At 49.6% G+C, this 23,433-nt stretch overlaps 1 protein-coding gene across 2 annotated transcripts; it reads right to left on the minus strand.

Moving 5' to 3' along the window:
• Window positions 1-1,271: 1,271 nt before the first annotated feature.
• On the minus strand, window positions 1,272-21,913 carry SLC22A7 (solute carrier family 22 member 7). Of its 2 annotated transcripts, none has more exons than XM_063328021.1 (10): window positions 21,375-21,913; window positions 19,112-19,200; window positions 13,673-13,827; window positions 12,053-12,221; window positions 8,852-8,969; window positions 4,733-4,842; window positions 4,431-4,645; window positions 3,840-3,948; window positions 2,220-2,426; window positions 1,272-2,070 (listed from the first exon to the last, which is right to left on the minus strand). In XM_063328021.1, exons 1-10 carry the CDS (start codon window positions 21,750-21,752, stop codon window positions 2,007-2,009), a joined length of 1,614 nt encoding a protein of 537 aa, XP_063184091.1. In that variant the 5' UTR covers window positions 21,753-21,913; the 3' UTR covers window positions 1,272-2,006. The 2 variants fall into 2 exon arrangements, with proteins under 2 accessions (XP_063184091.1, XP_063184090.1); XM_063328020.1 differs by having other exon boundaries at window positions 19,097-19,200; window positions 21,375-21,909.
• Between the last annotated feature and the right edge of the window lie 1,520 nt (window positions 21,914-23,433).

The raw sequence follows: 23,433 nt of genomic DNA on the forward strand, positions 1-23,433 counted from the left end.
AGCTAAAACTTACTTCCTGAATATAAAACAGGAACAACTGGAGCTTAAAATGCCTCCCCAAGGAAAAGAAAAGGGTTTTAAAGCAATATTGTCGCAACCCGGCTATGTAGAAGTGAGCTGTGGTCATTTTTGTAGTGCACACCTTGGTCTGTGGGGAGAAGCCTGTGGGTACGCTCCTGTGTGGGCAGAGTGGGAACGGGCGCTCTCAACCTCATTGATTTGGGACCCCATCCGTCGTCCTTCTGACCAGGCTAAAGAGGTGGGGAAGAAATCGGGACATTAAATCTCGCCTTTCTCCTGCTCTGGAGCGAAATTTTGCCTTCTTTATTGAAAAAGCTTTCCTGGACTGGCACTTGCCAGGTCGTGACAGTGAATTTCACGGCTTGCCTTGCCCCCTCTCCTGGATGGCCTGGAAGAAAGTGCTGCAGCGTTAACCTGCTCAGGCTCCAAGCAGGATGGCCAAAACAAGGGGAGGATGTACTGCTCCCGGATCAGAAACTGATGCCGGCATCACCGCTATAATTTTATTATACTCGCAGGCGTATAGAGAAGATGTGAAAACTCCTGCGGCTACTAAGTGTGAAATAACGAGAGAGACCAGGCTTGTCCAAATCCAGAAATTTCTACTGATTTCTACTCTTTGGCACAATTCGCGTGCTGCCTCATGGTGTGAGCGCCTAGGGGTGTCTCCAGCACCTGTTTGATGTAGGTACGGGAGTGCCCTGAACCGGTGCCCGAACAAGTGCACCGCACATGGCACTTTCGAAGGTATATTGTGCCCTGTTACCAGTGTCGGCGTGTTGCGGCTCGCTGATTATTAGCATGGGGGTGCCGCTGATGAACCCAAGGCAGCGCACAGGCTTTGCCCAGGGATTTTGGCAGGTTACTTGGCCCAATCTTTGAGACAGAAATAATTCGCAAAATTTTCTTAGCCTCGCGGGTGGTTCTGAGGAGTCTGCTTTCCTTTTGTTGCCTTACAGCGAAAAGGTGATGTATATAATTTTGCCAGGCAGTTTGTTTCTACTAGGAGGCGCTCACGGACCTGGGATTGGATGCGCCTCTCCACCCGCTTCCAGATGCATCCCGGGTTTGTGTTTATCCTCCGAGGGCTGCGCATGGCTGAGCTTAAAACGTCTCGCAGCCCAGGGAATCGCGGTCCGCCTGAGACTCGGATGCTGAGGCCATTCCCTCTTCCCGATTTAGGGAAGCGATGCTTGTCAGGGTTCCAAATTTATGGATATTGTGGTGGCTCAGCGGTGTTGTCTGCACAAGTAAGTGCAAGATGCAGAGGCATTCCCTGAATTTCAGATCAATGCGTTAGACCGGTAAGCAGAATGAAATCAAGTAACAAATTATTCAATATGCAATGCAAAAGTTAACGTAGTAAGGTTGTGTTAAAAATAATCTGTAAAAACAAATAAAAAATAATTTGCAATAATCTGCAAAAGCGTGCTTTCTTCTTTATGTACGTAGGACAAATGCTTGCAGTTGTCCCACTCTCGGTGAGATTCCTGCGTGTGCTTTTTGCTGTCTTTGGGCCTCAGTGTGAAAAGCGTCCAGACCATTTCCAAATCCAAGAAATATTCGTAGCTACGGTTTATCCACCATCCAGTTAGATTTATTTGAGGTTATTTCGTTTTGTACAATTCACGCTTGATGTTTTTTTTATTGCTGCATCGCGTTTCTTGTGGTGTGTAAACTAATGGATAGTAGTTTCGGGAAGGCTGGGCGGTGATCTGAAAGGTGCTGCTTGTCCAGCAAGAGCTTGCCACAGGGTGCCTTTATTTCCAGACCCTGCTAGACCTCTGCGTTCTTGCTCCTGGCCACGCTACAGAGTGGGGTTGGCTCCCTCCAGCTCGTTTCGTGATCTGCCTCCTTCCTCCAGTGTCCTCCGCCCCACTTCCCTTGCAGAGAGAGACTCGGTAGACAGCAAAAGCTCTTTTATTGACAGGTCAGAGCACGGCTCGGTTTTGCAGTCCTCCATAGCGGCCGTCCCACAGAGTCCCTCACTTCGGCAGAGTCTGTAGCGGCGTGCCCTCGGGAGCGCCGATTTGTGGTGGCCCTTTCACTCTGGAAGAAAAGGCGGCACGCTTGGGCTGATGGATAGAAGAGCAGGAAGCCTGACAGCCCCCATCCCCACCGGGCCGTCCCTTCCAGAGGGACGTCCCCCCGCCTCTCTCATCAGGCTCCACGCGCAGGGCGGGATGGAGCCGACTCACTGTGCCTTCTCGATGTCCTCGATGCCCTCGGGCAGGCGCACGTTGAGCGTCTCCGGGAGCAGGAAGGCCACCGAGCCGCAGCACACTGCTACCCCGCAGTAGGTCACCTCGGGCAGAGACCTCCACACCTCATCCAGCAGAAACACAAGGGGGGCCAAAGCCCCGCCGAGGCGTGCCACGAAGGAGGTGTACCCCATCCCATTCTGCCTGGAAAGGTAGGGCACCGTGGTGGCCCAGACCACCACGAGAAAGAGATCGTACTTCTTTCATGTCAGACCTTGGGAAAAAGTGCAGACCCTCTGCCCCTTCCCCCTCTTTTTCTATAAATGCAGAAGCTTTCCCCACCTCCAGGTTTTTCCTCTGCCGTGCTTTTTCTGGGGAGGTTTTTTTATTTCTTCATATCTTCCTACAATGATAATATTTCTCAGAGAGTAACTGTAGCTGCTGTGATAAATAGATCTATATCTGAGAGAGAAGTTCCCCACTAAAAATACCTGCTCTAAAGTTTCTGCTTTAAATGGCTACAACCCTGTAAGTCCTCTGATCTGCTGAGAGCAAACCCAAGTCCCTCCTTCTCCCAGGTATTTCCAGGCAGGTGGCATGAACTAGAGATACCTGTGAACACCTTTGGTCCTGCTGTAGCAATAAGCCTAGGAGAGCTTGGAGAAGAGGCCAAAAATAAGACCTGGGACCTAGTCCACTTACTAATTTTCAGGGGATGGGTGGCATTTCACACCGACAACAGGCGTGCCGGGACCTACTCGCGCATCCGCAGAGCAAGCGCTGCAGAAGGAACCAATGTTTTTGTCTTTACCTGTCAGTGTCTTTGAGCACATGCAAATACAAGCCCATCTGAGAAGAAAAGTAGCAGATGAGCATGCCCACTCCGGTTTAAATGCGCGTCGTTCCCCCCATACAACACACCAGTGACAGTTAAAGGACTATATGGCAGAGGAGGGTGCTCTGGGCAGGGAGGGACAGGGGTGAAGTAAGCCACAAGCCCTGCCGTAATCAAGAGAGGTTTTCCAGACTTTCACAAAGAAACCAGTGAGGCCGTTCCCTCCACCCGCCTCAGGTATATCCCAAACTATGCTGATGCTCAGTCCGGTTTTATGTCACCATTACCTGGATATTTCATGAAGAAAAAGCTCTCTTTTTCCTCCCGAAAGTCTAATTAATCCCTGCTTTAATATCATCTGAATTCCAGAAGACTGTCAAACATGTAGTAGTATGTCCCCCTTATAAAACTTGATATTTCAAATCATTATTTTGGGGAGTCTTTTAACAGTTACTGGCAGATTATCAGAGGGAATTAAGACTTTACTGAGCACAGATGCCTTATGGAGTTCAAAAATCTTCCCACACGGAATACTCCTCACCTTTTGATACATCTTCCTACCAACATAACCGAATCACACATAAGCCACGTAAAAAAAAAAGGGTAGCTTTCTGCTCCTTTCTGGTGAGTATGTGTAATCCCTAGAACCTGCTACTTGTAGAGGCAAGGCATCAGGCCCGCAGTCTAGCCAACAGCACGTCCTGCTGTGCTGATGTGGAAGACCTGAGGGTGACATCCCACCGAGGCTCTGGTTGTGCCCTCAGGCACGTGGCGTCTCTTACCTCAGTACGGTGGGGTAGAGCTCCGAGGTGTACAAGAAGACGGTAGTGAATGCAGCTTCTGAGAAACCTTTGCCCATAATGGCTACTACAGAGCGCAGGGAGGTGAAGGCTAGGAGGAAAGAAGAGACATTCATGACAATGGTCTAAGAGCAGCCTCTAGGAAGAAGCTTCTTGTGGCTTCAGGTACAAGAACGAAGAAGGTTCAATGCTCCTACAGACAAAACAGGGAGCTTCATAGCCCTGGAGCTGCTGCCTCCAAAGTCTGGTTCAGTAAGTCTGGTAACTATTAGCCCAAGTGGGAGCTGAACTGGTGAAAGGATAGGTCCTGACATTTCCCATTGGATAATGTCTATAAAAAAACCAGGCACTTCACCTTTCCATCACTGGACCCTTACTAGCCACTTCACAGTGACTGGAGACCATCTGTTGCTCCCAGATGTTAGGGCCAGCCCACATTAGCAACCTTGACCCACAGGAGGAGGACATCTCCATACAGAGTTGCCTGTGGGCAAGATCTGCTGTTCTCTAGCACTGCCCAGAATGGAAACCTCCCCTTTAGCAAGGACTGCATATAGCAGAAGAGCGGCTCACGCTTGGGAATGATGACGTTGGCTCCTATGCATAGTCCGGTCAGAATGAGCGCCCACGCCTGACTCTGCCGTCGCCCAACTCGATTCACCAGCACGTACATGATCATCTTGGCTGGAATCTCAATGATGCCAAAGACAAACTGGGAGAGGTACATGTTGAGCCCAAAGCCAGTTAGGTTCATGCTCATGCCGTAATAGGAGAAGGCAACGCCAAACCTGCAAGGAGCGTGTGGAGATGGGGATTAGGGAAATCCAGCCGGGGAACTGCAGGACAAATCCCCTGGGCAAAGGGACACCACTTACCACACAGCCCCAGAACACAGAGAGATCTTCCGCAAGACTGGTGTCCTGAACAAGCTGATGTAGGAGTAACTCTCTCCTGGCTTTTTGTCTGTTGCCATCCTTCTGAGAGCCTGAGAGAGGTGGGAAGAAGGTAATAATAGCTCAACTGCTGTACATTTAGGATCCAGACATAAACCCTAGACAGGCTGGGGCCGGTGCCCTTCCCAGCTCCGGCTCCGCCTTGCATCTTCCATACATTCCCATTGCAGAACGATTCTCTGGGCATACATTATCAGAGGCACGTCTTCCTACAATTTTATAGATTGCCTACCGTTTTAAGCCTCTCTTTCCTCCCATGGCCCCTGCTCCCCTCGTACCCACATACCCTGCGTGGCAGAAAGGGTTGCAGAAAAATGTCAGATCATGGTGTTAGCAAAGTCAGCGTTGGCCAGTTGCACCCCCTTCCCCGTGTGGTTGCCTGCCGTTGTGCCAGGCCTCGGGCAGGAGCTGACAGCGAGCTGCACGCTTTATGCATTTGTGTAAAGTGTGATTATTTATACATCTGTTTATACGGATGCAGACTATACATAAAAAAGTCAGGCACTGAGAAGTGAGAGGAATTTGAGCAATGGAATTAGGGGCAAGTACCAGGAGAGTTGGTAAGTTCTACCCACTGGCTGAGACACAAGAGTCACCCAACTAGAGGTCAGCAATGCAGGCAGCTGTACCTAAGCCGGTTGCCGTGGGCTCCCTGTGCAGTTAATGGAGATCTCCAGTGGGAGTGATGGAGTCATTTTATCCTAGAGCAAAGAGCCGTGTTCGGTCAGAAGAACCGCTTGCTAGCCTCCACCATTCATTAGAGTGCAGACTGTAAAGGAGATTGCAGACAGTGATGGTGTGGACACCTAATGTCGGGAGAGGTGAATTCCTCTCAGGGCAGCCTTGCTTCACCATGTCCAAAAATCATCAGGGTAGGGCAGTTACAATTAGATTAGGCTATGAATCACAGGACACCTTGAGGAGAGAGTCTGGTTAACTGGTTGCATGTATTCTCAAATCAATCCCCTCTTCAGAGAAAGCAAAGCCTTGGCCCAAGCTTTTGCATAAATACTTAATCACAGCTGCAGAGCCACATAGGGAACCTACAACTTAGATGGACGAAGAGGGCCCGCAGCGTCTTGGACCAGAGGATCATCTTCTCCAGTGCCTTGTCTCCAACAGCGTCCTGCAGTGGCGCCTACAGAGGAGCCGGGCAAGCGTGTAGAGATATTCCCCTAGAAATGTCACTGCCTCCAGCCGGTCAGGGACTTGCTGAACCAGACAGGGTGTCTCTCTGTTTAGCACCTCGATGATCGTTTCCTACATTATCTAGTGGTTTGTTGAACCCAGGTTTTTCTTTTATTTCTGTACAATCATCTCTGGATCTGGTAACTTGTGTTAATACTGCACTACAGCAAGTAAGTTATTTTTTTAAACTTTTACCTTCTTTTTTTTACCTTTTTCATGGACAAATAATAAGCCTTTTCATCCAAATGCATAGGATGAATCATAGCACTGATAACAGACTGCTTCTGCAATGCTGAGAATTTCAATGTTAGACTCAAGTTACCCCGTTGGCAGTCTGTCCTCTCTTTAAGTTGCACGATTTGCTATTAAAATCGGTAACGTAAGACGTTAACATGGAAAACATCTTCCAGTATGTATTGTTAGCCAGATTTCGTGGTATGTGGAAGGACAACTGGGAGAGCCAGAACAGCGAGAACCCCACGAAACTTAAAATGTACATAATTCAGTGATGGCTGGAAGGGGGAGGAGGGTGAAGGAATCTGCAGACCTACAGCATCACCTACAGTTAAGATGGTGCTGAACAATTATGGGGGCTGGGGACTTGCGGAAATGTTTAATAAAAGAGGAATCCCAGCCCAAAGAGCGCTCTGGTTGAAAGAATTGTACAAATGAAAGAAAGCATTAGGAAAGGGAAGAGGACAGCTATAAGTAACAGCATGTTTTACTAGGGAAGAGCTAAGGTTTTGTTTCTAGTTGCATGCTACCCTTCGTAGATTTTGGATGAGTGACAAAGCCTTTCATACTGAAAAAAGAATTTCACACGGGGAAATTCCTTAATCAGTTCTGTAAAACAATGCTACTAAACCTGGGAGTATGTCAGTAACGTGCTGTGCAATTATCCGGAGATTATACGTCCTTCAAAGTTCAGTCTTCTGAACTCAGGAAGACCAGCTGTTACCTTAATAAGCCATCAAAACACACTGATGCACAGTCAAGTCAACTCAACGAGCCAGAACCCGGCAGTTCTGTGTTGCCTGCGTGTTTGGATACGGACAAGAAAAATAAGTATGTCCCTATAAACCTGATGAGTCACAACTGCAAGCCTTTCTTGGTGGTGGTCCCGCGGTCACAGCGTGGCGTGACGTGGTGCAAGGCTGTGGTAGCGGGGAAGCCCCAGGTACATTTCCTCGCCCCAAGAATGGTATGAGGCTGCAAGCCCATGCCCTTCCTGGTGAAACGCCGCACTCCGAAATACAGAGTCATCAGTCAAGGCTAAACGAAAGAGGTTATAACTTGTTGTTTTCACATGTTTAGTCAGAGCTACTGGCTTGATTAAAGGCAAGGAAGAGTCACGCTCGGCTCCTGTCTGCCACAACCAGTAAATTCATAATTTCTCACATGATGGAACGACATGTTTCTGTTGTAAATCAAAAGGGCTCATCGCCTCTTCAACAGATATTAAGAAACTGCTTTTAAAAAAGTGGCGTGCTGGCCAGGACGGGGCAGCGCTGTGGATGCAGGAGCACTGGCTGCACGCAGAGATGCAGCTGGACCGTGACAGCAAAGCACAAGGCTCCTGCGCTGGTGCCAGGGGTTTCCCATCTTCCTCTTTTGGTAAGAGGAAAACCAATAGACGTTAAAGGAAAGATTGATGTTTAATGAACTACAGGCTTCCGTACCCACCAGATTTCACAGCTGGGCTTTGTTGCTCTTGAGAAGGTCGAGACCAATCATGTGGACCAAATTAGTCAGAGGTGACAGACGTGCAGCCATCCAAGCCTGGCTGTGGAGGGTGGTTGCGAGCGCTGACTATGCTCTGGTGTCTCTCCAAAGGGAGAGATCAGCTCCTGCCTGGCCCTTGAGTCCTCCCTAGAGCTGGGATGTCACTTGAGCTTATCACCATGCCCTGGAGCGACCAGCATGTCCTTAAGTAAGTGTCATGGACCAAGGTCTTGACATTTGTGAGTCTGAATGCAAAAATACATTTTTAAGATAGAACTCGGTACAAGACAAAGACCTCCAGATCAGCCTCATACCTTGAGCTTTGGAGCTGAAAATAGATAGCTAGCTATTTTTCTGGGTTCTCCTTCCCCTTTATTTGTTCAGTCATCTAGATGAGCATCTTCACTCCATCCTTTACATCTCTGGGGTCAAGCAAAAATGGATTCAAACCAGTAGGTACCTGCCTGCTTTGCCCAACGCCTCACCCTTTAAATGCCACGTTCCTTTAAAATTGCTGGCAGAGCCACGACTGACTTGAGAGCAGAGCTTTAGCCAGGGGAAAAAGCTGATTATGCTAAACGTTCTTCATAGCCACATTCACCGCTGGGGCACTAAGGCTTCCAGTTTGACACGTACTCTTAAGTGCAGCCTGAGGTGGACGAGCCTTTACATTTGTGGATAACTCTATATGCAGTATCTCAAATGCAGTATGAGAGAAAATACGCTAACTACATCCTATTAACGTGCGTCTGCTCTCTGCTAGCACTTGTACCAGCGCGTGGCCAACAATATTTTTGTTTGCCGTATTTTTTGAGGCTGGGCTCCTCTCTCGCTGCGTATTTAGTCCCGTGTCCAGTGCATCGAGGCTTCTTGTCGTGGCAATAGTGAATGGAAAGGCACTCCACCTAATGGAGGGGATTTCTGGACTTATGGGAGCTGAGCCGCTGCTTTATCTTAGGGAGCGGATGTAGCTCCTTCCCGGGGTAAAACGGAGCGTGGCTCCCCATGGACCACAGTGCCCCACAGATCACATGGCAGGCTGAGCATTACTTCAGGTATCAAATAGAAGTAAAATAAGAGAGAGAGAAAACGGGAGAGGAAGAACACGTGTCTGGATCTTCAGTTTCTCACCTCTGGTGAGACAGCGAAGTCTTTCCTTCCGTTCATTCTTGCACATCTAAGCAGATGCCTGTGAGCTTGTTTCACTTTGCCATTGGCTATGAGCCACCGGGCAGACTCTGGGACCCACCTGGTGCGAGGAGAGAAGACAGTGTTCCTGTTGGCGCTCCACGTTTGCCACCCCACACACATGGCCCTGGCCAAAGAGAGGGGGTCTCCTCTGTGAGACTTCAACCTCAGCTAAAAGCAGCGACTGTGGTGCATGAGCATACGAGTAATGGGACAACCCTGTTACGCGTACATGCTGTTCTACCCTTAATGGACTACAGCCTGACCATTGAAGTCTATCCAGCCAAAATTTTTAGCATGTGATCTTTGATCGAAGCTTGACTTTCCTGAGCTGGTTGAAGTTTCAAACTCCTATCGGTTAAAATTGGCCTCGGTGTTTATATTTACAGATTCGTGCTTTTTGGGACTCTTTTAAACTTTGAAATTGTAGGATATAAAAAATTACTATGCAGAAAGGAATTAGCGGGCTCTATACTTACTTTGCTAATGGCTAAAATTGTTTGGTTTTCACAATAATCACAGCCTTCTGCACAACACGGTCAACTGGGGTCTAAATCATTGGAGCTGTGGCCCCTAGTGAAGTATCCATGCTAGTCATTGAGCGACAAGGGATGCTGTACTGCTCTGGAGCTAATTAGCAACTCTGAGCGGTCTGCGTAGCAGACCTGTGTAGGGTGGGAGTCCCGTGACTCTTATTTTTCTGTCTGTTCCAGCAAAAGATCCAGCACTTGTCACAAACTAGCATCTGCAACTCCCTCTTCTTGGACTTCTCTCTGATCTTGCATCTGGTTGCAGTTCATGTCTACGTGGCCCTGTTTGTCCTGGAGCTTCCCAGGCCACAGTGCAGCCCATCTGGCCTAGAGGGTCCGTGGCATCTTGCGGGTCTGCATAGTGGCCAGGGTTTGGAAGACATTGGAAATACCCCACAGTGGCTACATTCTGTGAGAGCGGCCAACACCTACCTCCTGCTACCCAAATCTGTCCCCCGCGACAAGTAGGAAACAGAATCTGTGGTTCTCATGGAAACTTTCAGCTGAGCATCTTGTGCAGTGAGTGGGAAGACTTACAACCTTGAAGAAGTACGTGGGTGTGAGGTCTACTGAGGTCATGCAGTTGTCAAAAATCTCTCACTGGAGTCTCCCACTGGAGCGGGCCGAGACCAGTTCCCTGTAAGCTGTTGGTGATTAATGTGCCCTGAATCAGGTTACGCAAAAAACCTAATGAACAACCGCTGTCACTATTCAAGCAGCAGCTGCAAAGGATGTGTAGAGCAAAAACCTTTGCAGAGCTGGTCTTCTGGAAAGTTCAGGTCTCCTTCCCAAAAGCTTATAACCCAATGCACCTTGGGAAATACAAAGAGTGAAAGGTGGCATTGTGCGCTCATTGCCACCATTTCCAGAGTGTAATGTTATGTCTTTTGGTTGTCTAATGTCTCAGCTGAGTTCTGACGTTGTGTCAACAGTATCTACCGAGTGTGCTAAATTAGATTTTGATTCCATACGTCAGGGACTTTTAATTATCCAACAATCACTGACCTCTTGGGTGCTTGAATTGTGATCAGACTACGGTGTAATTTGTTGGAGAACTAATCTCCATAAAAGGCATTAACACGAGAGAGAAAAAATAATCAGTTATCATGGAAAAGGTGGGTCCAAACGTATCTGCGAATTTCAGCACTTCCCAGGACTCAATTTTTTATGGCTGGTTGTCCTAGAGAAAGAGCAAACAACTCAAACTAAAAAAGTCAACAGGACGCATATTTCAGTTGCGTTGGAGTCGATCGGTGAAGTGTCAGATGTAACTCTTTGCCAGAAAACTCTCATCACCAGTAAAACAATACATATTTTTTAAGCCATTGATTAACAACAGCATGAGTTTATATCCCATTTTTTCATATGTGTTATTTGAGATTTTTCTGCTAGATCTGTGCAGCTATTTAATCTACTGCTTCATGCTCATGGACAGACAAACCGTAGGCTCTAGAAGCCTCTTTGATGGCAGCTGAAAGGCACTTTAGCATTTGGATCTCACTCTTTCTGCTCAGCGATGAAGCACATAATTTTGGGGTCCAAGTGTCTAACAATCAGAGCTTATTCTGCCTGGTTTCCAGCTGGAGCTCCCCGTAGCCCTGAGAGACACAGCTGTGATTTCTGCCATGTGCTCCAGCACTGCACCGATGTCCCAAGAGGAACCCAAAAACCACCCTAAGGTGGAGGAGACCCAGACCCCCATTTCTGAATGTTTTCAGTGGGGCTGTTGTGGGAGTAGCTTCTTGCTTATTTCAACACGGGACTTTTGTCTGGCCAGGAAATGGAGCTGCTTATTCAAAGGACTGGTTTGGATCATCGAATAAATTGATCCAATACACTTCACGTTACAGTCACAGCATGAGGGAATCAGCCCTCTACTCTAGTCCATGTTAATACACGAAAAAAAGAAGAAGGAAAATGAGTTGCTCTCATTAAATGAACTGTCTCACATTTTAAGGCTTAAGAGATGTCGGGTATTTCTTAAGTAAGGCTGCAGGAGGCAAATAGCCCACAGCAAGCCAATGCGTTTGACCTGTCAGGATGGTTACACGGCTGAGAAAAGCCATGGGAAGCGCAGAGATAAATGCACCTGACCTAGCCTGCAGATGCCATTGGCTCGTATGGAATAATTGGTACCAGAGGTATCCCCCCCAGTGAGGCGGGGACAGAGGATGGACAAATTATTTATCTTGAGTCTACCTGGGATGAAAGCAAGGGACCCGGCTTGGCCTTGCCGCCCTTTACTGGGATCTCTTTGCTTGTTGTGAGCGCATCTGACAGCGCTTGCGGCACCAAATCCTGCTCCTTTGCCCTGCAACCTCTTCCCCAAGTGCCTGTCCTCAGCCCCAGTCCTGCCTCCTCCTTGTCCCCAAGGCCGTGGCACGACCTTGGCTCCTGGACTTGTTGGAGGTGAGGAGAGATGAAACCCAGTTTCCAAGAGCTGCCACCTTGGAATCCGAGTGCAGGACACAGGTGAGTCCCGCTCCTCTTTGGGTTGCCGGAGCCAATCCTAGGGCTGGCGTTGGGACGTTTTACAGGCTCGCGGAGCAGAGGAGGCAAATCACAGCCCGCTCCCATCCCCACCAGCCGCCCGGCTGCAAGTCACTGCACTCACCACAGGCAGACGATGCTCAGAAGACAAGGTCCTGTTACGGCTACCAATAGCCAGTGCCATTCCCGCACCAAGTACGCTACCATGGCCAACAGCATGTTCCCGATGCTCCAGAAGATGCTAGTCAGGATCCCGGTGAGGGTGCGGTGCTGTATGTCCACCCACTCCATCCCTGCAAGAGGGAGGCAACGTTCAGCTGGGACACACAGGGCTTCTCCAGGAGGGGGTCTGCAGGGCTTTTTAACAAGGGCAAAGCAAGGTAACGTCCCTGGTCTTCTCCTCCAGGAGAGTTCCACTGTTTGCCCAACATCTGGCACATTTAAAACCTTCATCAATAATGCTTAACCTCTTGCAAAGCTGCAAGCAACTAAAAATAAAGCCTTAAATGAAGAAATAGTGGACATAGAGTAAGAAACAGTGCTAAAAACACCTTAGACGACACTTTTTTTTATCCCATTCAATAGCATTCAAATGGTCGTCTTCATCAAACAGATAATTTTTTTTCCCTAACCATCTTGGCTGCACAGTTTCCCATTTCTCTGCCCACTCATTATTCCAGATGAAAGAAATATATTCAGATGAAAGAAATCTATTAAGATGAATTGTCGTTCATGTGGAATCTACCCGCAGCAGATACTAATGCACATGTGAAGGCAGAGCAGATGGCGGTCTCCTTGTTTCTGTGTGTGAACTAAAAGCCAATTTTCCTACAAAGATCTGGACGTCTTGCTACAACCTCTAACAATTAGAAATGTCCCTCCCAAGCTCTACTTTGCCTTGCTGGCATCATCCTTTATCACAATAAAAAAGCCATAGCAGGCCTTGGGATTTGTGAGGTCTTGTGTGGACTTCTCCAGTATTGAAGCCATATTAGCTTGATTTTGGCTATATTTGCAAAAATCCTGGAAATTTTTGCGGCACCTCTAACTTGCTCTTGGGAACAATGAGTCTTGCCAACTGTATCTACAAAATCACCCAGTGCTCTGTTGGGTACCCTGAAATTTGGAGCTTGTTTTTGTTAGATAATTACCTAAATTCTTCAGCTTCAGTTTTGCCTAGCTCTGTATGATTTTTTTTTTTTTTTTTTGTGATTCTTTCCCCCTAACCTTTCTAAAAATAGCAACCGTGAACTTGTGAAAATGGTGAGCAACCTCAGGTCTGGGGAGGCGGAAACACCCTGCAAATGACACACCGTCCTCCTCCTGCTGAGAACACTGAGCGACGCCGACGAATTGTCTCAACAGTCTGTTGGAAGGGTGAGAACTCAGTACCAGAGGAAAGGGGCAGATGCCTTGGTCCGTGGCTTTATCGTACTACTGATGATCCCCCTGATACAGGAGTTGGGCAGCGTGGATTGCGAGTGTTAATGTTGCAACAGCAGTGCCAATAAGTGGTTGTTGTATTTTGAGTAAACTGTTAAAGCGCTAATTAGCCTAACAGAAAATTGCGATTCTCGGATCCTCCCAAGCGGGATGCTCTTTTGGCTGCCCGTAGTGAAGCTGCACACATACCTCCTGTTCCTACTAGCTCTGCCCTGGCTAGTAGACAAGTCCCTACCTACCCGCTGCCTGGCAGGTGTCCCACTCTATGACCGGGCAAACCCACAAACTCCCACGAACTCACCCAAAGGCAGTACGATGAGGGAGACGCCGCTCAGGGCCACCCCGGTGAGGGTCCGCGTGACGGCCAGCATGCTGTAGGAGACGGAGGCGGCGCTCAGCATCCCGAACACGACAGAGCACACGAGCGACAGCAGGAGCATGGTTTTCCGTCCGAACCTGCCACAAGCACAGGCTGGATTACAGCGGCTGGAGACCTATCTCAGGAGCAGGTTTGAAACGGGGCAAACCGGAGATGTGAGAAGGAAAATGAAAATGTTGCCTGCTCTTGCACAAGACGCAAGGCCCCGGGGAGGAGGAAACAGCCCTGGGTATGGCCGGTGCCACCGTGGTGCGGTCCCATTCAGAGGGCCAGCCTGCCCCATGAGCATCGGGCAGCCAAAACACTATATCGGGCTCCCTTGTTCAACACCGCCATCAAATGCAGTGGTGTCGGCTTGAAATCCCATGCTGCTGGCACACCCTGCTCCCTCCAATGGCTGTCCCCATGCCAGCGTGTCCTCCTCCCATGGCTCACTCAGGACGAGCCGCTGCCGCCGCTCTGGAGGAGGAGAGCGAGCCGTGACACATTCATCCTGATCTGTGGAAGGAAAACAAAGATCCCAAAGGAAAATAAAAGGAATCCAATCGTCAGCCCACGTGTGCAAAGAGCCCTGATGTCCTAAGGGGGTCTATGAGGAACCTGCTAGGAGGTTGTTCCCCAAGGGTTTTGGAAGTTGTAGGACCATCTTACCCCTGGTGCAGAGTCCTGTGTGGAGAGTGTGGAGAAATCCAGACTATCAAATACACACAAATGCACATGTATACACACACACACAGAGCGAGAAATACGTGTGTATGTATTCCTACACAACCCATGAAAATCTAAAACTCAAAATGGAGCACAAGGCATCGGTCTTCTGATGGACATCAGGGCTGCATGTGACAAAAGCTGAGGTTCAAACTGGAGTAGTAAATTGACCCTGTCAACAGGTGATGTTCAGTCTATCGGCGCTGAAATCCTGGTCTGACTCTGGCGCTAGGGCTCCCTTTAGTGGCCACCTTAGAAGGATGATGGCAAGAACAGTTGCTCCAGGGGCAAAAATGATGTGCCAGGACATAATGCCACAATAGCATTCCTAAAAATGATCATAAATGACATCAAGCAGCGGCCAGTTAATGAATCCACCGGAAGGAAAAAAAACCAAACCCTTGTGGCTTGGGCCCAGGCAGTTTCCTGGATCTGCTTTGAAATTTGAGCAGAGCCAGTTTGCAAAAGTCATCGTAATGCCCCTGGGTCACGGCAGCAAACACCCAGAAACACACCAGAGCTGGATCCCCTTTCCAACAGGATAACTGCCTAAGGAAGAAGATACGTTTTTTTAAACGAATGCTTCTATTGAAAATGCGGTAGGAAGGATATAAAACCATAAGATTCCCCGCAGTGCGCAAGGCAGCTATTTATGGAGCCATTACTAGATTGTCTCCGCAAACGCACGCCACCTGCTAGGGAAACCAGAGGCGAGCTGGCAGGGTTGGGCTGCGGGCTACAGGGAGGCTGCTAGAAATAATGCTTTTAAAATCGTCTTCAAAGGGAGAGGTAGGAAAGCACTGCCTCTGGAGGATTAAATGTGGAAGACGCAATAAAAGGCGCAAACTGCGCAAGCAGAAAAACGCATTATAAAAAAAAAAAAAAAAAAAAAAGCCATTTTCATAAATATCCCAATCTGGAAGTCTGCCAAAACATCATACAGCCAATCCGGTACAAGGACAAGGTACAAAAGAGTATTTGGAAAAGAGCAGACAAAGGGGGCTTAAAGGAAGGATGGGGAGGGACTCTTTATCAGGGAGTGTAATGATAGGACAAGGGGTAACGGTTTCAAACTGAAGGAGGGGAGATTCAGGTTGGATACTAGGAAGGAATTCTTTACTGTGAGGGTGGTGAGGCACTGGAACAGGTTGCCCAGGGAAGTTGTGGCTGCCCCATCCCTGGAGGTGTTCAAGGCCAGGCTGGCTGGGGCTTTGAGCAGCCTGGTCTAGTGGGAGGGGTTGGAAGGGGTTGGCAAGGGGTTGGAACTAGATGATCTTTAAGGTCCCTTCCAACCCAAACCATTCTATATTCTATGATTCTATATATTTTTTCATATATATGTTCACAGAGAAGGTTGTTGAAAGGTTTACCGGGGTAAAATTTGTCAGTAGACATGTTCTCAAATCCAAATGTCTGTAGAGGCTTAGAACAAAACGAACCCAAACTAGCAAAATGCCGGGACCAGATGGTTTTCACCCTGGGGCACTAGAGATTGAAACCTCTGCCTTACGGTTAGCACAGAGAAGCGGGACCTATTCTCCCTTAGAGGAAAGGAAGGTTGCCAGTGGGGTTGCTTTTAAGGGGTTTTAGGGGAGAATGGGGGCTATGACACCTGAGGTTTAACAAACTTGCTGCAGACTTACGGGATGGACTGTCCCCACTGCTGTTACAGGGGCTGCAAGCCTTTCCTGACGTGACCTGCGGGCCCTGTGGCCAGGTAGCTCAGGTGGCCAGGGTCTGCTCCAGGCTGCTCACGGGGGCACAGCTGGCTCTCAAACCCCCCGTAGCCGCTGTTTTAGCAGACTGAAGGGTCCTGCTCTGGCTAATTGGGAGTCAAGCCATAACTTGATCTTTTTTGTTAGCTGCTCCGAATTTTCTCCATTTCTTCTGTACCCTTTTGAGACGGGGAAGGAGGGGGAAGGGAAATCAAAACTGCACGCAGTATTCAAGATGTGGGGCCACCACGCATTTGCATGGTACCGCACAGTGATATTCTCTTTAATTTTATATTCCTTTCCTAATGATTCTTAATTTTCCATTTCCTTCCCCAGCCACTGCTCGTTGCAGAGTGGATGTTTGCCTGGAGCTGTCATAACCCCAAAGTCTTGCTCCTGGGCAGCTACGGTCAGCTCAGAGGCCTCGGTTTTACATGAGAAGTTAGAATCAGTCACAGAATCACCGAATCACCGAATGGTCGGAGTTGGAAGGGACCTCTGGAGATCATCTAGTCCAACCCCCTGCCAGAGCAGGGTCACCCAGAGCAGGTGGCACAGGAACGCATCCAGGGGGCGTTTGAATGTCTCCAGAGAAGGAGACTCCACCACGTCTCTGGGCAGCCTGTGCCGGGGCTCTGCCACCCTCCAAGTAAAGAAGTTCCTCCTCCTATGCTCAAGCTTGTGCCCATTACCTCTTGTCCTGTCGCTGGGTGCCACTGAAAAGAGCCTGGCCCCATCCTCCTGACACCCACCCTTTAGGTATTTATAAGCGTTGATAAGATCCCCCCTCAGTCGTCTTTTTTTCCAGACTAAAAAGACCCAAATCCCTCAGCTTTTCCTCATAAGAGAGATGTTCTGATGTTCCCATCCAGGGCTCCTTAAGCTTCTTCTGAGGTTCTCTACACTCAGATCTCATCCTTACCAGCCTGGGCACTCAGCATCAGCTCCCCACTCACTCCTTTTCCTGATAATTTATAAACGTGCTGAAAAGCACACAAATCCAAGCAGGTCTCCCTCCATTGTCACAACTGAACACTCACGTCTCCACACTCACATCTCCTTCCTGGCTTTTAATCAATTATCTAGTCGTGCAGAGCCCTTCCTTCTTATCTTAGGGATGCTCAATTTCTGTAGGAGCCTTTTGTAAGGAAACTTCTTGAAAGCCGTGTAGATGGTACCTCCCCTATTCAGATGCCCGCTGGCACATTCAAAGAAACCCAGTACATTTGTAAGGCGCGAATCTTTTGCAAAACCCCCGCTGATTCTTCACCAGTATCTCATATCTACCCATGTAGCCACCAACTCGATCTTTCAGAAGAGTTTCTACTCATTTCCCCAGTACGCATAGACGTCAGGCTGCGCGCTACGCAGCTCCTGAGATCTTTTTTGGAGATTAGGTTAAAACCGGTTTGGTACGTGACGCCTTCCCAGCTCCCTGCTGTGGAGGCCACACAGCGCCAGCAGCGTCCCAGCTTTTTCATCCCAAAGGTCTAGGATGGGCACCCCCTGCTCCTGGCTCTTTACTGGCATTCACCTGGTGTATTTCTCCGTGCCTTCTTCTATCAGCTTATTTCAAATCTCCAGCTCCAACACCTGCCCCTACACATTCTCCCTCTGAGCACAGGCTCATTTATGTCTCACACTGCAGCCTTTTTGTTTCCAGATGCTCCTTTTACACACCTTGATCTTCCTCTGGCCCTTCCCCCTCGCAACCCATTTGAAAAACAAATTATTTTTTCATTTTGCTCTCGCAGAGACCTTCCCTTCTGCCTTATTTTGTCCTGCTCCTCTGCGTGATTCTGAATTTCTTTCCCTCCAGCTGTGCTACAAAACCATTTTAGCTACGAAGCCAAGGCACGCAGTTTGAAGATCAGCCAGGTGTCTTGGGTCCTTGTAGAAGTATCCTGATATATGCAAAGATATGGACGTAAAAATGCTCATCTTCAGCACTAAATCTCTGGGTTCTTTGTAGTGTGAAGCTCATTCCCCTCTGCCGCGCGGCGGTTTTGCAGCCCGCTGCGCTGATGCTTGTTTGATCCCAGAGGAAGGAAATTGGGAAGCAGTTTCCTGCGCAGGAAGCTCAGACGTTAAATAATGAATCGCGTACGGTGAACAGCACACCCTGATCGCACGCTACATATTCTCCGGAAGGTTTCCTGCTTCTGCCGTTTGCAAAAAAATATTTCATTTCTTAACTGATGCCCTTTCTAGGTTATTACTCAGGCTTTTTTTCAGGTTTACATTATCACGTTCTAACATGTAATGAGAACGAGCAGATTTGTTCCTGTTTTCCTCATTGCTTCAGCTCTTCCTCATGGAACGCCTCCCTGCTCCTAATAACCTCCTTTACCCTGCTTCTCTAGTAGTGACAGTCAGGTTTTGCTTTCTGGAGACTTTTTTTTCCCAGGTAAGGCGTGCATTTGGTCTGAGCCCCTCACCTGGGGGTCCTTAACCAATTTGCATATAACTTGCAAGGAGTTAACCCTTTTAGCCTCTTGTTTTGGCCTTGTTTTAACCAGCTTTCTCTTTTTGTTTTGTTTGTTTTTTGGTTTTTTTTTGGTTTTTTTTTAGACGGTTGTTTTTTCCGAAATCGGTTTCACAGCCAGTGGATTTTTTTTCCCCCCCAGTTTTTCCTGTTCCCGCAGCAATGCCCACCACTGCATCGTGGTGGCCATCTCACTCCTAACCAAGGCCAGAGCTGCTGCTCTGGTGGGCTGTCAACCGTCTGCTCCGTTAATTTAGCCAATGCATTGCTCCCTGGTATAACTTCAATCCAATTATCACGTGAGAGGCTGGATTCTCCCTTTACGATTGTGTTTTCTCCTTTCTCTCCCCCCTCCGATTGCCCTTTGCAGGCCACGGGTTTGTGAAATTCCCGTTACGAAACTGAAGCCCCGGAGGAACAGCCTGACAGGGGTCGGACCTGTCTGAAAGGTACCCGAATACCACGGCCCCCATCGTGACGCCGATGAAGAAGAAGGTTGCCGTCGCCTGGTTCAGTCCGCGCTGCTCGCACACGAGGTCCCACTGAAACACAAGGACAAAACGACACTTAGTGCCCGGTTCGGCCTCTGTTGCCTTTTCGAACCCCTTCCCTCCGGCGGTCAGCCATCCTGTCTTGCAATTTATATTGCCCAAATCCGACGGAGGGGTAGAATCCTGCACTAAACCGCACACAAGGCAGTGCTGGAGGCCTGAAAAAAGTGAAGTTGCATCTTAGAAAACTCAGAGGCCTCCCGGTTATCTGTCCCCACTGTGATAGCCTGTCTGCGGACACTTGTTGGGCATCGGAAAGCTTTCCTGGGTACCACTTACCGTGGAGAGAGAGAGAGACCCCCCTTTTTCCTCTCCTGACCCCTGCGATAGCTGCTTTCAACTCATCCCGGGCGCGCGTCTCCCCTGTCTCCCTCTGTCATGCCCTGGGACTGCCCTGGTGAGACGGGCGTTTGCAGGGTGCCGCGCTGCGGTGAGCTGTGAGACGTGCCTCAGCCTTCGTTAGGGAAGGTGGCGTTGATAGCCAGTTACTGCTGCCCCGGACAGATTCCTTTGAAGTTGCCCGTTCAGGGGGGAAGGAGGAGGGCAGAGGGGGAGTCAGACCAAATGCTCGCTCCTGGTCCCTTGAACATGTCCCAAGGCCACCGCACCACGAGGCTCCACGCGCAGCCGTGCGGCGGGGCACCTCCCCTGCCTTTTCCCCCAAGGGCTGCTTGACACCTTTCTCCCTGAAACGGTGCAGGAATCAGGTGGAGACCTGGTGCACATCGGACCCTCACCTCCATGCCCGCCGAAAGCAGGGGTGGTTGGGAGGAGGCACCAGCTCTAGGAGCTCCTAACTTACTGATTTCTTACTGAGAAGTTGGTCTAGACGTTCTTGCTATTTAAGTTAATGAGCATCATTTTACTTTCTCGGAGGTGCAAATGTCGCTAATCATTACAGAGTGCTGTGGCCAAGCTGCAGAGTTAATTTTCCGTATGTGCCAACTTGGCAAAACCTCATTTAATCATCAACCCGGCCTTGCAGCCTCTCTGATGGGTCCAGCCAGACCTTGAGCAACCTTTCTTGCTGCCAGAGCAAAAGACCCCAGAGAAAGCCCCGACCCCTTGAATGTGTCCTGAGGCCACCGCACCACGAGGCTCCACGTGCAGCATCCGTGCAGCGGGGCACCTCTCCTGCCTTTTCCCCCAGGGCTGCTTGACACCTTTCTCCCTGAAACGGTGCAGGAGTCAGGTGTAGACCTGGTGCACATCGGACCCTCACCTCCATGTCCGTCGAAAGCAGGGGTGGTTGGGAGGAGGCACCGGCCCTGCTCCCTCTGAGACGCTCATCTGCCACCATTTCCAACCCAACCATACCCCTTTCATCTGACCAAATTCTCCCCTTCCCCAAGACCTCCTGTGACTTGGGCCGCTTTTCAAGAAAGGTAAAGCATTAACACCCAGAGGTATCACTGTCAGCCCTAGCAAAGCGTTTCCGAAGGCGGGCGGTTAATGTTTGACGGGCAGGGACTTTAGGCAGGCTCAAGGTTATGGCTGGCCGGCGTGCTGCATCTCAGCGGGGGGTGGGCCGTGGAGAGCACATCTGGCTTGACGGTAAGAGACACGGGTGGTAAGAGAAAAGAGGCAACACAATGCTGGGGAGGAGAGGGGGAAGCTGGAGATCAGCGAGGAGGGGCAGCCAAGGGAATAGAAGTTACGAAGTGTTTGGAAAATCAAGAAAGCAAGTCAAGGGCTCACATGAAATCCTGATGGGTGTAATCCTCCGCAAAGCCCAAGCATGTAGGAAATCCTATATGTGTGTCTTCACCCCGCTCCCCCCCAATCTCTCAATCACTTGGAGAAATTAAGACACTTAATTTTGTGTCTTTTAATTTTGTGGGGTTGGACTAGATGACCTTTAAAGGTCCCTTCCAACCCAACACATTCTATGATTCTATGATCCATGGTTATACCGAGAAATGTTGACTTCTAACTATCACTCTAAGCAAGATGTTCATAATAGTAATAACGATAAATCTTGGCTTCTAACTCTGAGCTTCAGAGAGCTTCCCCATTCTGGGAAATCTTATCTCAACAAGTCATTTCCACTAGTTAAAACGCAAAGATTCCCCTCTGATTCTGCGCACCCAGTGAACACCTCTCCATCTGCTCCTCGAAACACCGAGCTGATTTCATTTTCAGCTAGGTCATGGGCCAGGCGTTACCTGGGTGGAGATGGTTGAGGTGAACTGCGAGTGGTCGTAGGCCCATCCGTGCTGGCAGGGCTGGATGATGGAGTCGTTTTCTGGTTGCAGAGAGGAGTTGAGCAGCAGCTGAAACTGAGGCCGCGAGAACATCTCACAGGACCTGAAAGTGCCGTCGGGCTCCCGGGGGATGCTGATGAGCAGAACTTCCTCCACGGTGAGGTTCACAAATGCCTCCTGGTGTGGAATTGCACAGCGATGAGAGGGGGTAGCAGCAAGAAAATTGTGCAGCAGAAAATGCATGGGAAGGTTGATTCTTGGGAGGCAGAGGATAAACAAAATCAAAATCTGGAATCTGCCAAAGCCGCCAATTTCCAGCAAGAGATCCTCGAATTTCATCTTTTCTGGGGAGTTTGCTCATTCAGAGCCGCTATGTACCAAGGAGCCGCAACACGAGCTTGAAAAGCCGTCTCTGTCCTTGGAGCTCAACTTCCCATGGCTTTTCATACAGCCACTTCGCTGGACTTTGAGACCCCGCTGAAAGGTTGTCAAAAGTCACAGAGAAACTCTCCATTTGGGGTAGAGCCAAAGGAATCATCCTGCGTGCACACCACACATCCATTTCAAGCGGACCCAGCACGAGGCGTCTTTGCTTCTGTTGGGGGAAAGGACAAGAGTCCTTCCCTCCTCTTGTCATTTTCGAGAGGGAGATCCGCGTTAGGGAAGGAGGCCGTGGGAAGCGTGCTGTGAAAGCCCTGTTGTTTCTAGTGCGGGGGTACCATGCAGCGTCTCAGGTGCTGCAACAGGCTCTCTCTGGTGTGAGCTGATCACCAGCCAGCCCACCTGGATCACAAAACAGGCCCCCAGGAGAAGGAGGGCAACCCGTGGTGGAGGGATGCCCAGGGGCACCAAAGCCTGGCTGCTGTGCGTCAGCTAAGCGTTTTTCTGTATGGCTTGTGTCACGTCACGGCCTGGCGGCAGGGAGAATGGAGAGGGGTGAGAAGGTGCCCAGAAGAGGAGAGAGATGAATGGATGGAAGCAATCAGGGAGGTGAGCGTTCTGGGGAGAAAGGGTGGGCTGTGGGTGAGGGCCACCAGCTCACCACTGTCCTCCAAAGGCTGGGAAAAGTGAAAATGTTTCCCTGCAAAGTCCCTTTCTCCACCTGGGAAAGTGCTTTCCCAGAGGACGTGCAAGGCAGTGATGAGAGCTGCAGCCTGCCACGTGAAGGACCATGAGGTGCTCCTGCAAGGTCACAGCCCTGTGCTGGTGTGCTCTGGGGACCGATGCGACAGGCACAGGAGTGAGAGCGTGCAGCCCCCGACAGGGCCGCTGCTGCCACCACTGTGTGGGCCTTGCACCGTGGCTCTTCCATTGCCTGCTTCAGGGAATGGTTTCCTGGAACAGGTGGGTCTTTAATGTGAATTTCCACTCTTCTTACGCTCACAACCAAGCAAACGAGCTCTTTACTCAGCTGGAGCCACTGTAGAAGAACAACGGGCAGCGCATCTGAGAGGCTGAAGGTGGCTGGTCGTCAAAGGTGTGTCGCACGCAGCTGTATAACACACAGTATTATACCACACAGCTGCTGGGCAAGAGCTTTGACCCCGTGTGTCAGGGAGCAGAAAAATTGCTGAATTTTTGGAAAAGTTATAGAAACAATGCCTGGAAAATGCAGGAACTGAGGAGATGTGGCATCAGAGCTGGCGCAGTTTGATTCACACAACCAACACGGTTCAAAGAAAAGTCCCTAGTCCATGAGCAAGGAACAAAAAAAAATCCAGCAGAAGTGGCAGCTCCAGGTACTCCAGGACTGCCAAAATTGCCAAGAGGTGTACAACCTCTTCCATGGCTGGCAGAGACCTGGCTGGAGGATGACTGGCACTTCAAGACAGGATAGACACAACTCCCTGCCCTACAACTGAGCAAGCTTAGGAAAAGGGATGAGATCAGGGCAGTTAAACTGGGAGCACCAGGAAGAAGGGTCTCTACCCTGACTCCGTCTGGAGAGCCTGCAGGACCCTTTCCTGCAAGTCCCGTAACGCCCTCGCCACGTCTGGGTACCAGACGTGGGCACATCGCC

Source organism: Chroicocephalus ridibundus, chromosome 3 (assembly GCF_963924245.1).
Source record: "Chroicocephalus ridibundus chromosome 3, bChrRid1.1, whole genome shotgun sequence".
Classification (NCBI taxonomy): Eukaryota; Metazoa; Chordata; class Aves; order Charadriiformes; family Laridae; genus Chroicocephalus; species Chroicocephalus ridibundus.

Excerpts from the sequence above, each read along its gene's own strand:
- SLC22A7 (XM_063328020.1), bottom strand. The coding sequence starts at position 21,752 with ATGAAATTCGAGGATCTCTTGCTGGAAATTGGCGGCTTTGGCAGATTC. Across the intron at positions 19,201-21,374 it reads CCTCAACCATCTCCACCCAG|TGGGACCTCGTGTGCGAGCA; the intron begins GTAACGCCTGGC and ends CTTGTGTTTCAG. Across the intron at positions 8,970-12,052 it reads CTGAGCATCGTCTGCCTGTG|GTGGGTCCCAGAGTCTGCCC; the intron begins GTGAGTGCAGTG and ends TCCTCGCACCAG.